Below are 18137 nucleotides of genomic sequence, written 5' to 3'. Positions count from 1 at the left end.
CACGGGGGTGCAGCGGTGGCAGTGTCCCAACTGCCCTATTACAATTAGGGCAGTCAGACCGCAATTGTCCATCCACAGCCACGAGGGGCCGGCCATTCCCTGGAGGTGGTACGGCAGTGTAGAGGCAGTAATGTTTGACAGGACTGCTGCGGTCCCTTCTAGCATATTACAAGTTTTCTCTCCACCACGGTTTTTACGGTGGTCCCACCACCATGAAAACCTTGGTGGAGAGAAAACCAAGGCGGACCAACGTGTGCCCCCTGTGTGCATTCACACCAGTTCCTGCACGCCATGGACTTTATAGTCCATGCCAAGCAGGAACTGTTTTTGGCGTTCACATTACAGTACCATTTTCAGATGCACCAGTGTGGGAATGCCAAAAAAAGCCCGACAGACAAGAGAAAGACTCGTAATGTGGCAGGTTGCCCGACCACAGGTCTGGCGGTGCAGCGGCCTGGTGGACCCGGAGCCTCACCGTCAAATTCGTAATCAGGTCCTAAGTCTCAAAGTTATCTGGTTAGCTAAGAAGGGGCTTGTAGGCCTGAAGAACTACAATATTGTCTGTGTTCACCAAAGCATTATTTTAAAATCCCTACTTTTGAGACTATTGACCTGTATTAGTCCTCACCTCGCAATTCCTGACTGCACACCAAATGTAGCTTAACCCTTGAACTCTGTGTTTGCCAGTCTGTTTAGGCAGTTTTGTCAAAATCAGCAATCCACAGGCGGGATCTACAGTGTCTTCAATGGTTCTCAGCCTCACAGTGTCACACCACATTAGACTATTATCTTAGAGCAGAATCTAGAGTATGATAGTGCGGTTACCGTGTGCGACATCAGTTTAAGGCCATAGCACAAGCTCCTACAGGGAAATGGGAGTATGCGACCGCACCATGTGAGGTTGCTTCATAATCATGCGGTCAGGGCTGCCGACCGGGGGCCGGTCTGTCCAAATTCCGCAATGATGTTGGTCCGAGGTAACTCTGACTGACGTCATAAATTGGCCCCATAGAATTAACATATCACCATCAGTGATCGTTTATGTGCAGAAAGGGACACCCTCCTGCATATAAACAATCTTTTCCTGCAAAGCAGGCACCATTGCACTATGATGCAGGTGTGCCTGCATTGGTGCTAGGCAGCTAAATTTAGCACCAGTGCCAGGGAAAATACACAGATGCACCGTATTCTTGTGGAGAAGTGTGGCTCACTGGTTAGAGGAGGTAGACCCTGAAGCAGAGGTCAGACCCGGGACCAGGGTTCAAATCCCGACGCGGCAGGGTCTTGAGCCCAAATATCCACGGACTCGATAATTCTCGTTTCGGTGCCTACTCTAATCACGGGTTCACACTCTGCAGCTCTGGGCATCAGCTTGCTTAATCTCCACTATGGCCCCCCGCGGCGGGATGCCTGGCTTCCACCTTGGGGATGCCCAGTACGGGTATCTCACAGGGAAAAAGGCAGGACGGGTTCCCAAGGCAAGCGCCGAGATGCCTACGGGTAATCGAGCGCTATATAAGAACGCATAATAATAATAATAATAACAATAATAATCTCTGTATTTGGAAAATGTTGGACCTTGGTGCTGCCAAGTTTGGCGCAGCTGCAAAATGTTCTTGTAAATATGCCCCGCTGTATCTTCCTGTAATCTAACGTATCTCAGACCTTGTTTGTGGCTTTACCTTGAAAGTGGCGGTGTATGTCAAAGCTACTCATAAAAAGATGCATATAGTGGGTTTCGGAGGAATAAACAACTCTCACTTCATGTTGTTGGCCCCTTTTGTATGGAACAATGCCTCTTAGCAATAGCTTCCAATGAAATCCATAAGGTGCATTGCTTTCAGAATTTGGCAGTGAGAATTTGATGAAGGTGGAGGCCATCTTGAAGAGGTTTCTCTAAGTGCAACACATTCAGTATAACCAAATGCTAATTAGAAGTATCTTTAAATTAAGCATTTCAGTGGTTAGTACTTTGTGTTCTTTTATTTTTTAATCCATTTTACGTCTGAAACAATTGCTAAGTAAGAAAAAATATAACTGCTGAAGTGCAAATGATGTCACCTCCATGCCCTTCATACTCCCTTTGTAGTGCAAAGGATGTGAAGACCACTGTTCCACTCAGTTGAAGGAAAGCCCCCGTAGCCTGCACAGAGGAGTGCCTTAATCAACCCCCACCTCCCCTCGAGTGGATGACACAATTGCTTTTGCTCTCCTTCCCGAAATGTGATTTTTTTTCTCAATGATATGCAATGTGCAAAGGACAATAATGTTTTTTAATGTACTCTCAGAAGCCATCCAAGCCATAACGCTTCTGTGGCAGACTGCAGCAGCCGAGTACGTATTGTTCTGGAAGCAGCAAAATTGGAACTGACAGATCCCTTCTGGATCACTGTCTGGGAATCCCTGCAGGAGGATGATCCCCAAGCAGGAAACCACACAATAGAGCACCAGAGAAAATGAATGGGGCAGCCACCATCCCACCATGGCTAATTACTCCTTCCATCCCATAAAGCAATGCAGTCTTTGGATTATCCACAATCTGCACACCACTTGGGGTATTTTTGTTACTGTGGCTTTTCCTGGCATCATGTATCACCCCACCCTAGGGATCATGCAGACTTTCTAATCCACTTAGGGCACTTTGGGGAGTTTCTATCCAATTTTTCCAACCCAGTGGGGTGGGGGAGCATAAAATCAACTACTGAGCCAGAGAGTATTTTTTAATTAATGGGTGTGGCAGATGGTCGCTCCTATGATTGGGCTGCACCTCACCACCAAATGAGTAAATGCAGTCTTTCAAACTCTCTGTGAGGGACAAAAAGCCCACTATCACACCAGAGACTATTTTGTTTATTTGAATGATGTGTGGTGCTGTCCCATACTGCCATTAAACTGCATCTCACTAACCCAAGCATCTCATATGGACATTCTGCCTCCTTGGGTGTGACATATTGAGGGTTTAATTCCCCAAATCTGCCCATCCCATGGGTGCACAAAGCCTACTAGAAAGCAAGGACATTTATGTATTTTTTAAATTTGCAATTGGGGGCCACCGCTTCTGGTCATTGGGCTACACACCCCTGCATGAGTGGCATGCACACTCTTTCTGAACCCAGGAACAGATATGGGGGGGGGGGGGTTAGACATGTCTACAAACAAGTCTACAAAACACTTTATTTGAAAGGGGTGGGTAGAATAGTGGATTTCATGGAACTGGGCCACATCTGTCCACCCTGGGGCCCAATGATATCTCTTTGAAGCTCAAAGTGATGGAAAGGTTTACCATAAGAGCAACAGAACTACACTCTGACCATGTGCAAATCACAATAACACCTCATTAACTCCACAAATTCACACTTTTGGACTTCCTGCCTGATATGATAGAGCTGCTCACAAATCCCGAATACCATATTCATTAAGAGATATGTGGGAGTACAGGATGGTAGAATGTTCACTGTTGGTTGCTGGATGCTGGTTTCTGTGACATAAATGTGAGGAAATGGAGCTTATTCACTAACACTAAGAAATCGGCAGGCCATTCTAGTTAAGAGAAAATGCTGGGATTCATGCATGACCTGCAAACCTGTGTTCCACTGGATGCATAGTTTTCAGAAATGTCTGTGGTTGGTAGATTTTGATGAGTGTCATCCAACCTTGGGCTCGCGGACTGCAGCCATTCCGGATGAATTTGATTTTTGTAGGTATGGTTGACATATGCAAGGCATTCTAGATAAGGAAAAGTGCTGTGATTCACATATGCCATACCAACTTGTGTCCCTCTGGCTCTCTAGTTTTCAGAAAATCCAAGGGTTAGTTAGATTACCAGGGTTCTGGCCAACCACTGACCCTAATACTGCAGCCATTCGCTATAAAACAGGCAATTCGCTTTTTGGCATTCTTTTGACGTTTGATGAGAATTCTGGGTATGAAAAAGCATTGAGATCCATGCAAGCCATACTACGCTGTATTGCTACGGACCTCTGCTTCTCTGAAGTGCCTGGTATTAGTAGATTTCTTCTATTGTCAGCTGACCCAGGGCCCAAATATAGCAGTTATCCTTATAAAATTACTTTTGAAAAGGTGGTTTGTAGACCTTTCTGTGGTTGCATTATTGAGCCTTTACTTTCCATGATGGTACTGTTTTTAGTAGGAAAGGTCTGGGAATGAGGAGGAGGAGTAAAATGTTCTATTTTCACTCCAGTTGGTGCAATGATAGGGAAAGTGTTGGATTGCGGAGGTGTAACATTTACTATTCCCCCGCCAGTCAGTGCAACAGTACGGAAAGTGTTGGATTGCGGAGGGGTAAAATGTACTATTCCCATCCAGCCTGTGCAGCAGTAGAGAGAGAGTAGTTCACTTCCAACAAATAAAATATTTTAACAATTATATTAATTCTCGAGAAATATAAATATTTAAATATAATATATATATAATATATATATATATATATATATATATATTTAAAAACAAATAAAACAAATTACATATTTATTACAATGTTTAATAAATATTTTAAATTAAACCAAATAATATTAATTTAATTAAAATACCACACAACTGGTCTGATTCACAAAGGCCACCTTCAGTCATGGGGAAGTCTCCACACTCAGGGCAGAAACTAAGCAATGAGAATTTTCAATACAGAGATTCCGCCTGAGTGCAGAGACTTCCCCACGATTGCGGTGGTTCGGCAGCTACTGTGGATGCGCTTTGTGAATAAGGCCCTATATTCTCACAATCATAACACCCAACAAACATAATGTTATTTACAATTAAAAAGAATAACGTGATCAATACATAACATAATAAATAATATAATTTCTAATGAATGAATAACGATTTTTACATTTATTATTACTTAAACAACTTCCTACCTATACCTCTACAAAGTTACCACTACTCACCTAAAATATATCTTAAACATTATAATAATTACATATTTATGGAAGCCACCCACAGCACAAACCAAATCGTAATTAGGCCCAATACATTTACAAACTATATTAGAAAACATTAAAAATAATTATACAAACAATTTATAACATATACAATTAAAATATATACAAGAAATTATAAAAAAAACAATATTAACAATAATATTTTTGTAAACAATATTAACAACATAGATATTTTAATATCTATATTACCAACATGGATATGTTAACATCAATATTACTTACCTTAACCCTTTCGGTGCTAATGACGGCTCCCGGCCGTCATGAGTCACGGTGGGCGTGCGCTGATGACGGCCGGGAGCCGTCATGACCACGCCCGCGGTCGGACTGTCCAGCACCGGCGCGGAATTCCAGCCGCGGCCAAGGTGTTAACATCGATATTCTTGTCAACGATATATTTGCACACAATATTTGTGCATGATGATATTTCCAACACCATATTTCTGCATCTCAATATTTGTTTTTCAATATTTTGTCCGAAAGCCGGACAAATGTGATGGAAATCTGTGATTTTATGAAACGATTGATGTCTGCAGGGCATTCTTATTCGAAAAGGTAGTGGTATCATGTAAGTCATGCCCAATAATCTAATCTACTTTTGAGAAATATTTGAGGTTGGTAGGTTTCTTTGGCTGCTGACCTGCTGACGTCCCAAATACAGCAGGGGGTAGTAGAATCATATTAAATTCAAAGAAACAATCTTCATGTTTCCACTGTAAGTTTTTTGTCATTACTGCCCCAGGTGCAGACCCACTTTTTTGGCCGGAATAGAAGACATAAAGAAAATATTGTTCTGATCTTTAAACATCATTTGCGTGCAAATATAGCTGTCTTGTGCACAAGCACCTCAGAGTGGATTTGGATATGTACTGCACTGAATTAAGCAAACAAACATGCATAGTAGGAGCTTCTTCTGACAGCACGTACAAGTTTCTACTTACCAATAAACGATATGGCTTTTGGATTAATAATGCCACTTGGAAAGAGGTGAAAATCATATTCTTTTCCATCAACAACCACTGTATGGCCTGCATTATTTCCACCCTAGAAGAAGATGAGCAAGATTGTCACAACATAATGCATTTTTCAGAAGTGATGCCTTTTCACATAAGTGAATACCTATGTATTTGTACATTGTGTTATTCGGCACATAGCCTATCATTGCAGATCTTATAATGCTTAACAGAATGTAAAATCGTGGGAACTAGGTTGTCATCATAAAGCATTAAAATGTTAACTTTTTTTTATAACATATATTTTTTCAATTCCCCAAACAAACATAAACATGGCACAGTAATTAATACAGTGCCTCACGAGGTAGAAAACCATTGTATTTTCAGATGCAGTGTAACTGAAAGTGCTTTGTGAGTTATCTGCATCCTGACGAGGTGAGGAGCCGACAGTGGATCTATGGACTACTTAATGCTAGGTCTGATGTCAAATCCACAGTGTGCAACTTGTGGTGGCATTGTGACTCTGTTCCTTTAATTTACAGGGTTCACTATTATTGAAATGTGATTGTGCATATGGAGGGCAGGCTCGGACTGGGAACCTAAGCCCTGGCCAATTTTGTCAGATCAGTCATGTGTGTTGAGCAGCGAGTGAGCGCGACCATTACAAGGAGGGCTTGGGGGGTTCTCCCCTTAAGAAAATGCAGGAAAACATGGCAACAATTGTGTTTTCAAGAACACATTTTTCATTGTATATTAAATTGTATTGGCACGTGAAGCATAGTAAATGATGAGCTTACGGTGCACCAGGATATGACAAGCTTTTTAGGGTGGTGCTCTCACCTTTACTCTCCAACAGTGTCCCTCATCTCTCCATAGTCCCTCTTTCATATGTATTTCATTTGTTTTATAGCACCTCTCATACCAGATTATGGTGTCAGAGAACTTTACATCAAACAGACATAGAGGCAAAGAATAATACGTGTGTAAATCAGTGTATAGAAAATGTTACATAAGACAAAGGGCACTACGAAGTGTAGTCAATTTTTAAGAGTGGAGAAGATCAAACTCAGGATTCAAAACGTAGCACAGTGGTTAGGGTTACATTTTCTAATAAGAATGTATTTCTTCCCAAACAAACCCTTTTTAGCAACGTTACGATAATGACAGACTGGGAAAAACAAAACGTTCTAACCTGTACCATGCAGTTGGCATGCAACTCTTTCATGGCAGTTCATGACTCACTGTGATAGCTCACTATTATAATTTATGAACTGCACAGTGAGAAAAGGATCTTTGTGACAAAAGCAGTAACCCACAGAGCTATGCACATAAAATACAATGATGTGATCTACGTGGTACACATTCTTTGCAGCAAGCATATGAACCCTCTGCGCTACCTAAAATGAGACCAAACTGTCACTAGACAAAAACTCCAGCTGACTCCAGCATGTAGATTAATCACCAGAGATATCTTGGAAATGTTATTGTCACTGAAAAGTGCTCGATATACAACGAACTCTGCAGCACGCACTTTTACAACTATACCATATTTCAAAACACAGGGAGACTGGAAACAAAAGTGAGTGCCATGTGGTTTGTGCTGGCCTGCTGATTTTGTTACTGGGGTCCGACATTGTAGCACTGCCCCGTAACAAAACCGTCCCCATAACAAAACCAGCCCCCCACCCTTACAGCCTCCTGGGGAGACATCCGATGCCCAGTACGGCCAGTACGGCCTTTATGGAGGTATGCTTTCTGATACAAAACTCTGACCCAGCATTTGGAAATGTTCACAATCAGCACAAAATAAATCTTGCTCAATTGATGTTAAAGGGAAGGATAGGTTGAACTTCAGGATAAACAGCCTCTTTGACCTTTAAAGCATTTGAGAATCTGTCACACCACAATGGGCAAGACTGGTCACAACACAAGGCAAAGTAGTGCACAGTGTGGCAGGCACTATGGAGTGCCTACCACAGGGTGCATGATTTTCCCCACCCATCCCTTTTTTCAATGGGAGCCTGTGTTGTCGGTTGGTACACAGGCGACCATTGAAGTCACTGGGAGTCGGGCCAAACGGTGTTTAGAAACATCGTAATAGGTCGGTCAAACTCCCAGAATCCAATTTGGTCGAAAACCATTCCGAGACATAGTAATTGGCCCCTATATTGTTAAGGATCCCAATATGCTGCAAGACGAGGAATAGAAACGGACAATCCAGAGAACTGTATGCATGTTCTGTGTCTTGGAACATTGTCGTGGCTTCTAGGTGCTGTTTATTATGATGCAGTAGGGTTAGATGATATTTCAACATAACAATATTTGTGACTCACAATATTTTCGATTCAATATTTTGGTCAAACTTTGTCAGCCACGCCATCCCTACTTTTAAGATGTTTTTCCAGCTTATCAACAAGGCCCTTCCTTATTTTTATAAGTACCTTTTTCTTGGGTTTCATGTCAGGCAAAATTTCCTTGGGAAGCTCCTGTTCTCACAATTCACTATTTCGAGAGACATGCATTGGCCCATCTTCTGCCAAATGCTCAATACAATTGACCTTTAAAGAACATCCATTAAGTTACCATTTGGGCAATGATATTTTACAATAGTTACATGGTGACCTATTCCTTCTAATAGCAATACATGAAATTACCTTGTTGGATTCTCAATCTGAATAAAGAGATTATTGTATCAGTGTGTATCCTCTCCTTCTCTCTCATGGTATTTATTGCAACGGTCTATACCTCTGCTTCATTCAGTACGTTTCTGTATAGGATGGCTCCTGCAAGCTCTCAGCCAGTCACACTTAGACCTGATTATAGCTGTTCATTTGGGTTGATTTAATCTGTGTCTCGCTAGTTTAAGGTCCAAGTCTGTTCTCCACCCCACAACTTCCAACAGTTTGATCCACTGTCTATTCCAATACCAAGGTTAGCAATTGCACCCTTACACTGTGTTTTTGTACCACCTTCCTCACTCCTGCACATAATAGATCTAGGACCCCTACTGGTCTCATAGTGACTAGTCTGCCCCCGTGAAGATGGCCCTAAGGAGGACATCGTCTGGCTCAGCTGAAGACTTGCCTGATCCCATGACAATTTCACATTTAGTTCTAGGGTGCACTGAGGTTATCTGGTGCGCTGTTGATGTATGTTTTATGCTTCTAAAGGCTGGGATTTTGCCCAAACTGTCTCTGAAATCCTTTGCTCCTAGCTGTATAAAATGGTAAGGATTTCATGGTATTTAAAAATGGAGTAGACACTATCTATATCTGTGATAGTCATTTGCCTATTAACAATGGAGCGGAGCAGACAACTGTGGTAAATATTTTAGTAATTTACCTTGATCGGAATTTCTAGATAATATCAATAAGTTCAAAGTATGAAGAGCAGAGTCCGTGGTGGTTCGAATTCAGGGTCTTTATTCAGTAACTCGAGTTAAGGGAGAGCTCCGTCACCTGAGGAGGATCGGAAGAATCTCTAACTTTATTATCTGAACACACAGTATTTATAGCAGGAAAAGAGGAAGGAGCTTCCCTTCAATGAATGCCCGGATCATACGTTAACATAAAACAGAAGTCATGTAGGCCCGGATCATATGTTGCAATAAAACAGAAGTCATGACCATAAAAGGAGGCAGCGTCATGAAAGAGTGAAGACATGGTAGAGGAGATAAGGCTGCGTCATGATTTAGAATGAGGAAGCACAAGAGAGGCGAAGGTGTGGAGAAATAACACTAGGCTGGTTCCTTAGATAAGGGAGAGATGGTCGTGACAGGATGTCTGTTTGTCGTGTTTCAGCATTCGGGGGCTCTTCTTCTCGGAATTGGTTATCGTGGTTTAACAGAATGGGGCCTATTTCTCGGAATTGGTCCGATTATAGGGAAATGGTTACAGATGGGGGAGGGGGGGCGGTCTTGTTCTCAGCATCGGCTTAACCACAGTAATGCACGGTTTGAGTGAGGCAGTTGGTTCTTGGAGTCGCTTTGACCATAAGGATGAGCGTTTGACTTTTTGGGGAAGGAGAGCGCGTGTGTAACTACATGAGGCGCATGATCAGCGCGTGATCGGTTTGTGCTCGTTTTTCTCGGGTGCTCGTGTTCTCGTGTTCTCGTGTTTTGGCATGATGGGCTCGGGGACGTGACGGAAGAGGGTGTATGATGGAACATAACTGCATGAAAAATAATCATTTTCCACACAACCCACTGAACAAACAACAAGCTGATTATACTCAATATGAAAATATGCACACAATATTTAATGCAATCTATACCCCAATGGTTCCACTGCTGTGGAAAATATTCCAGCTCTGCTGTCTTGGTTTGGACATGGGAAGAAGAGTACTAGGAACAGTAGTTGTAAAGGTTACAGGTAGGGGTAAGTGTATTAAAAAGGTATAACACCTAATCCAGGTATTATGGTATGAGGAACATAGTGGGAAGAAGTGGGAAGTTATCAGAATGGTCACAGCTAGAGGTTTAGGTAGGAGCAAAGGTATGAAAGTATAAGTAAAGATTGTAAGGTATAGGTAAGCTAGATTTATTACTAGGATATAAGCAGGAAGAGGCAATGCTATGATAGGAATATAGGTACTAGAATATGGGTAGGAGTAATGGTAATATGATAGATGATAGAGGCTGGGGTACAAGCAAGGTCGGACTGGCTGTAGCGGGCACCAGGCTTTTCTCAGGTGGGCAGCCAGGATGATGGCCAGTTTTGGGCCCCTGGGGGGCCATTTTGCTACTGGGGGCCGGCAATATCTGCCCCCTGTAATAAAATAGGCTGAAACCAGCCCTTGTAAACAGCTCAGCTGCACCCCCTCAGCCCCCCCAGGAGGCCCGGCCAAGCAGTTTGCCAGGACCTGTTTCGGTTCCCAGTCCGGCCCTGGTTACATGTGAGGAGTCAAAACAAAAAGCCATAGTTGCTAAGAAAAAGAGGGGGCTTGCAGGTAAAGGAAGGGCTATGAAAAGCTATGAAGAAAGAAGGGCAGAGTGGAAGGTAGGGGTTTGTAGACATTCCCTCTCATAATAAATACCAGAGCTGTGTGATCACTGAAGAAAGCACACTGCAGGGAATCTTTTGACATGAAGAGAATTGACCAGTTTGTATTCAATCTTCTGGAAATTCCAATAAAAAAATTGGAGGAAACAGATTTGCGGAGATGGATTCTCCACAACGGTTTTCTTGATTACGTTTTGCTCCAGCATTACATACACCAATACAGGAAGCAGAGCAATAGGTATGGATAGCCAGTGTGAACACCCATACTTTCAGACAGGCACAAGTTAGATTCACAAACAAAAAACCCTTAGCAGTGCCAAAAAGTCTGGCTTATACATGCACTGTCAAGCCAGACTAAAAATCCATGTATGTTAATGACTGCTCTCCTCCCATCTGTGCTGCTGCCAGAGAAAAGGTTATCTAAGACACTTTAATAGCATTAGATGTGTGCCCCTAAAAGGTCAAGCTCAGGCATCCAGATAAATAAACAAAGTGATCACTGCTGTGTGGAGGCCAAGCACATTTTTTGCTGAACCACACAATTTCTGGCCAATCAAACATGTACTCCTAGGTCCTAACATTTGGAGGCGCCAAAACCCCTCTCTAGTGATACTCACATAATTGTCTGGCGACAGCTGCTATCTCAAGACCATAAAAAGAGCCTGACACACTAAGGGCGGTACCAATGCAACAAAAAAATCCCCTTGGTAACCCATTGAAAATATTACATACAATGAGAGATTACAGACAAAAAGTGCAAAACAGTCTTTTATTTATAATCACAATGGATATGATACATTTAATTAGGTAGATGATTTTACATAATGAATAAATTAGCAACAAAAATATATTTCATGTAGTATTCTCTCACAACACATATCAAATAGTCAAAATAAGGAATACATGTCCTATCAAAACATAACAATAAATCAGACAGGTGTACTTTTATAGATACACACAAAGAAAAACACAAAAAAAAATCTAAACAGACAGGTTCTAATATGAGAGCTAATGCAACACATATAAAAAGCAATTATTATGTACAGATTTAAACAAAAGTTGTGGCTTAGTAATTCGTATATTGATAGACATAATTATCTCTATGCGCGTTTCGGTGAATTAACACACCTTCTGCAGGAAGAGCCACAAGATGAATGTTGTGTTCTGAGTACCTGGATTATATTACATGTTCATTTCTGCCCATGTTAAAAATTAATTATAATTTAATATATTTATAAAAACTGAATTGAAAAGACGGTTAGCACCAGCAATGTGATCAGACCATGGTTCTGATGGAGCCAGATTTCACGTTCTAGATTCAGTCAAGAAGCTCGAGTCAATGGTACTTTTTCTCAGCATGAGAGCATTGCGGGAAGAGAAAACATTAGCTAGTAAATCTCCTCAATTGAAGTTTGCTAGGGTCATTAAGAATTACAGACAGCTAAATGGGATTAGCTAATTTATTACAAAGCCAGAAACATCTGAACATACATACACCTCAAGACGAGGGTGTAGAAATACATTTAAGCTAATACAAAGCCAAACCTATGAATGAAATGAAGGTGGTGCAATATGCATAAGATTATTAAGTCAAGAATCAAGATACTAAAGTGTAGAATACAAGAGTCTAGATTTCCCTGCATTGGAGATTTTCTGATAAATAAGCATTAATCTATCCCTACACTAACACTAACTTGACATCCATAGTTAAGCATATTGTGGGGCAAGGTCAGTTAAGGTGTCAGCAAGTGGAGTCTTCCTTAGAAGTCTCTCCACATCAGTTGGGTCAAGTATCATGAAGCTACAGAGAAAGAGCTTGTTCTAAGATGCTCCCTCTCAGATGGCAGAGGAGAAGTGGGGCTCTTTTCCTAGTTACCACACATCATAATTACAGGTAACTTCCCAAGATCTTCTTCAGATCATGCCATCCGGCCTGGTTACATTCTCATAGGTACTTTTCCACTGAACAGTGATGACCCTGGGTGGTGGCGAGATGTCCATGATTGCCGGTGAGAAAGAACAACAGTTCTGCATATTAGGATCAACGTTTAATTTATCCCCTTCTCTCCTTGTCTAACTCCTAAATCAAAGACATTATTCTAGCTAACAAAGGTGCTTTTTTTAACTGAACACACGCGTGAGAATAAGACCTAATGTGCACATGGAATTAAATGTATTAATTCTAATACAAGAGCTTCCAGGGAAAATGCATTTCAGGCCTACAAAATTCAGCTAATGTAAGAGAAATAGAACATGAACTTTACAAGTTATATAGAAATTAAGAACCATATGTAGAAACAGATTTTCCCACAGAAACAGAATGGGTAAAATTCCTTTGATACATCTGGCCCTAAAACATATACAGTTAACAATTTCATCTAGATATAAAATGACATGATTAATATGCACATTCAATAGTGAAATGATTGCCAGTTGTGCCACACAAGTGTTTCAATTAATGGTTTCTCCTAGTTACATTCATTTTCTACTGTTAAAAATGGGGTTCCTAGTTGGCAATGGTTTGCACCTTTGTACAAATAGAAAACAGTCCTTCTAGTCAGGATAAGGGGGATACACTACTGAAATAACTCCTGCTCACCCCATGGTAGCTTGGCACGAGCAGTCAGACTTATCCCAGTGTGTAGAGCATTTGCACATAACCAACAGTAATACAGTGAAAACACTACAAAAGGACACCACACCAGTTTTAGAAACTAACAAATATTTATCTGTAGAAACAAGACCAAAATGATAAAAGACCAACATACTGTGATTAAAAACATGCACTTTGCCAGAATAAATCTAAAATGCAGTTCCTGAAGCAGGGAGCTCCCTCCGGGGCACTCTGGTGCTGAAAACAATGAAATCCAACAGTTCCAGCCGACCGCATCGGTGCGGGCTGGCGTTAGTGTCAGCAGACTAGTAAACAGTACCTTAGGTTGCGGCCGATCACATTGGTGCTCGCCAGTCGTGGGGACCGTCGTGGTTGTGATATGAAATGTAGCGGGCGGTGCCCTCAAGTCATGGTGCAGGCTGCAGCTCAGTGATGGTCGTCCAGCAGCATCGGTGAGACCAGGGCTGCAGTGCGAAGTGAGTGATGGTGCTGACAGGTTACGGTGCAAGGGCCGTGTCGGTTGATGGGAGCTGGCATCATTTGGCCGAGACTGTGGTGTGGGACGGAAGGGTGCGTTATTTGACTTATGAGCTGTGCCCCTAAACCACAGTGCGGTCACGAGTGTTATGGTCAGTGAGTAGCGACATCGTCAGTGAGACCAGCGTGGCAGAGTGAATCAAGGAGGTGCAGGGTGCGGTGCCCACAGGTCACAGTGCAAGCAGCGGCTCTGTGGCAGCAGCGGTCGTCGTCATCGCCGGTGAGACCAGGGTTGTGGTGTGATGTGCGGTGGTGCCCTCTGCGGTGCCTTCAGGACACGGAACCTGCGGCGGTGTCTGTGACGGTGTTGGCTGCTTTCCCCCTCTGTGGCAACTGAAACCCACAGTTCCAGAGGTGGTACCCAGAGATAAGTGAAGTCTTATCTGTCCCTGAGACTTCGCGAACAGGAGGCAAGCTCTATTTCAAGCCCTTGGAGAAACTCAGCAACAAGTGAAGAAAGTTCAGTTCAGTCCTTTCACTGCCCAAGGCAGAAGCAGCAACTGCAGGCCAACCCAGGAAAGAAAATACACAGCAAAGGGGCAGTACTCCTCCTGGCAGATCTTCCAGCTATTCTCTTTGGCAGGTTCCTTGATCCAAGCGAGTTATAAAGTTCTGGGGTCAGGACCCCAATATTTATACTCAGTTTTTCTTTGTTGGCTTGCGCAGAGAGTGTCTGTGGTCTGTGCAAACCAGTTTGGTCCTCTCTAGCCAAGATTCCCAGCAAGAGGTGGAAACAGCATTGTCCAAGGCAGACCAGGCCCATTCAGGTGCAAGAAAATCCCCTACTACTACTCTAAATGCAGCACAGGTCTATTCAGCCCAGCCCTAACTTATACAGGAAAGGCAGGACACACCTCTACCCCCCAGTGACTGTCTGAAGAGAATGCACATCCCGATCCCCTGTCACTTCAAAGCCAGAGAGTCAATGCACAACCCAGCAGAGGGACACAGGATCGCTAAGCAAGAAAATACCTACTTTCTAAAAGCTATATTTTTAAACACAGAACATAAAAATCATCCTTTTTAAAAGATGCATTTCTACATTCTGAATTCAGGCATACTAGACTCCATTTCTCTATCTTGTCCCAGTGGGAAGATATACTCGTACAATGTTACCAAGTATTCCCCATTCTATCTTATGGGACGAATAGCCTTTCAATAGTGAATAATGAATTACACTGAAGTTCACAATCAGGACATGTCACACATACCAGGACATGCTCTACCTTTCACATACACTGCACCCCGCCCATAGAGGCATACCTTATGGGTGACTCACATGTAATAATAGGTATGTTTCGGGCTTGGCAAGTAGGTGCACTTGCTAAGTCGACATGGCAGTAAAGACTGAACCCAGACACTGCAGTGGCAGGTCTGAGAAACCTTTGAACGGTTGCTTGTGTGGGTTGCACAATCAGTGCTGCAGGCCCACTAGCAGCATTTGAGTTACAGGCCCTGGCACTCTCAGTGCACTTTACTAGGTACTTACCAGTAAACCAAATGTGCCAATCATGAAAACACCAATCCATAATACAATATACAATAGGAGCACTTGCAGTTTAACACTGAACAGCAGTGAGAAAGAACACAGAGACACTAAACCAGCAAAAACAGAGTCAAAACCAGGAGGTCAAAAAGCAAAAAGACAGGGGAAACACGCCAAATGATGCCAGGTCTCTAACATCCACGTTATTTCGCCGCATATTCTAAATTTTTGCCTAAACACATCATGTTGATGTTATCATGTTACAGGATCCTAACACTCAGGTTAACACAATGAAAGGTTAAATGTATTTGCAGTCTACACAAGTGATTAAAATGCACCCCTACAATGAAAAAATTATTTTGTGCTACATCAGTTCTAATAGACCCAATAGTGAAAACAGAAACGAGAAGGACTTTAACATCATAGAGTAAAAGTGCGCATGAAAAATAACGTAGTTATCTTTCTATGTGCCTAACTCAGATAATGTTCACCATACATCATATTTAGACAATCCGTCACCTCGAACCGAAATTCCATGTCAAAAGTGAAGGACAGTCCTCCAGAGGCCAAAACCCCTCTCTGGTGATACTCATATAATTCTCTGGCGACAGCTGCGTTCTCAAGGCAGACCATAAAACGGGCATGACACACTTAGGGCGGCATACAGGCACACAGTTAGGGCCACTGAGACTCTCTTATGGCAGGCAAGCAGAGAGAGAGCCAAGGGTGGGTTATCGGAGATTTCTGCTCCGAATAGGATGAGACATGGCATGGGACATGCGCTATTTCCGTACAGTGCAAATCTCTATTAGCAGTTTAAAAGTCACAAATGCTGTTGCGTATTCATAGCAAGACAGAAGAGATAACTTCATAATTTGAACCTCCAACTTTCAGGAAACGATGGCATGCAAGCAGGGTGAGGGGGGAGTCGATGTGTTACCGGGATATGATATTCGAGCAGAGAAGTAGGAAATTAAAAGCAAAAATAGCCAGACGTGCCCCCAAAAGGATAAAGGGCCATGAGAAACAAAATCTAAAGGGATTATTAATGCTAAAATGAAGGAAACCTGAGACGCAGCTGTCTGTACATCAAACCTGCTATCATTTAAGTACCAGTGACCTCACATGTGGCAAAAGTGTTCCCAGCCATAGTGAGCTTTTACCACAAAGGATTGCACGCGCCAGTCTACCAGCAGGCTCGCGTCACATCCAGCTGACTCCCTCAGAGTTAACAGACAGCTTTCATAGGCAGTCCTGACAAGGCAGTTTCCGTCTATCGTTTCTGGCCTATAGGAGGCACTAGCCTGACACATGACATTAGCTAACAAGCCCGCCCTAGACGTTCAGAAGCAACCATGACACGTGACAGACTGTGCACTAAGCCTTCTGACCTTCCAGCAGCACCTGCCTCTTGGACGTCAATTAGAGGTCACTAGAGGTGGCAGCTGCTACCCCGGGTGCTCCCTGGCACTACTCTAATGTCTCCTGGCAACCATGTGTTGATGGATTTCTAAGTGCATTCAAAATAAGCCTTCATGCTGTGAGGAATGCAAATTCTAAAGTACAGTGTATGATGGGAAGAAGTATTGTGTTTCTTGATCTCGATTTTTTAACAAATACCCTTCACCACCTTGTGCGGTACTGTGCTCTGGTTGTGTATTCCAGAAACACACTGTTCTTTTTAAGTATAGCAGATCTTACACATAAACAGAACGTTTTCTACTTGCAGTATATAGTACGTGAGAGTTCTATGTTGCTGTCCAGCTTACATTAAAATTACGCATATCAAAATTTGGAATTGTACAACACATTATTTTATTTTTGACCAGCAATCTGTACATGATTTTAGGAATCTTACTTTTACTATATGGATACTGCGAATGAAGGTTTTATGGTACACACTCTTCCTTCAGCAGCAGACATAAAGAATAATGTATTTCTGTGCGACAACAGACACTATTTTCTAGATACATCGCTGTCATTTCAGTCAAGTAATCTAACTTCTCATACAATCATTGACAGCCTTTACTTTTATCTAAAAAAAAGTGCTGTCATGCTGCAAATAAGAACGTTTTATACTGCACTTTTGCTGTATGTAAATGTTGCAAATAACAGATGTTATGGTCATGACCAGTGTTTAATTTGTAAAAAAAAAAAAAAGTGTTACGGCCCCAGGTCTTTCACAGCCACCTGCAGTTGGCACTGGCACCACCTTAAGATGCTGTCCCTGCAACTAAATGCCAGTGCCAGAATTATCTACTTGTGATCAATGTCAAACAAGAGCAACAGTTTGTACTATTCAAGGTGCTCTCGAACTGTAAGTATGTCCTGAACGTGCTTGTTTTATCATTTATAGCATTTTAAAGCATGTTAAAGAGTTATATGCGCCATTCTTTGACCTCTCCGAAAAATAAACACAAAGCGACAACATGCGGTGAACTCTGATAAATACAATCCTTCACTTAGATATAAGTTCCAATACCTAGGGCTGACAAACACCAGCACAAATAACAAGCTCTCCGCTTGTTCCGAAGAATCTTCAAACGGCTCCCCATCAGAACGAGATACCCAGTCACGCAAGCCTTAATCATA

At 42.3% G+C, this 18137-nt stretch overlaps 1 protein-coding gene across 1 annotated transcript in view; it reads right to left on the bottom strand.

Moving 5' to 3' along the window:
* ADSS1 (adenylosuccinate synthase 1) overlaps positions 1–18137 on the bottom strand; it is a 475994-nt gene that overhangs the window by 299869 nt on the left and 157988 nt on the right. Inside the window, exon 2 of the mRNA XM_078660279.1 lies at positions 5897–5999. Within this exon, the coding sequence (XP_078516405.1) occupies positions 5897–5999 (103 nt within the window). The remainder of the gene's footprint in view (positions 1–5896; positions 6000–18137) is intronic.

The sequence above is a fragment of the Lissotriton helveticus genome, chromosome 9 (assembly GCF_964261635.1).
Source record: "Lissotriton helveticus chromosome 9, aLisHel1.1, whole genome shotgun sequence".
Taxonomy (NCBI): Eukaryota; Metazoa; Chordata; class Amphibia; order Caudata; family Salamandridae; genus Lissotriton; species Lissotriton helveticus.
Note: the sequence above shows the minus strand (reverse complement) of the source record. Positions and strands in the feature narration are given on the sequence as shown.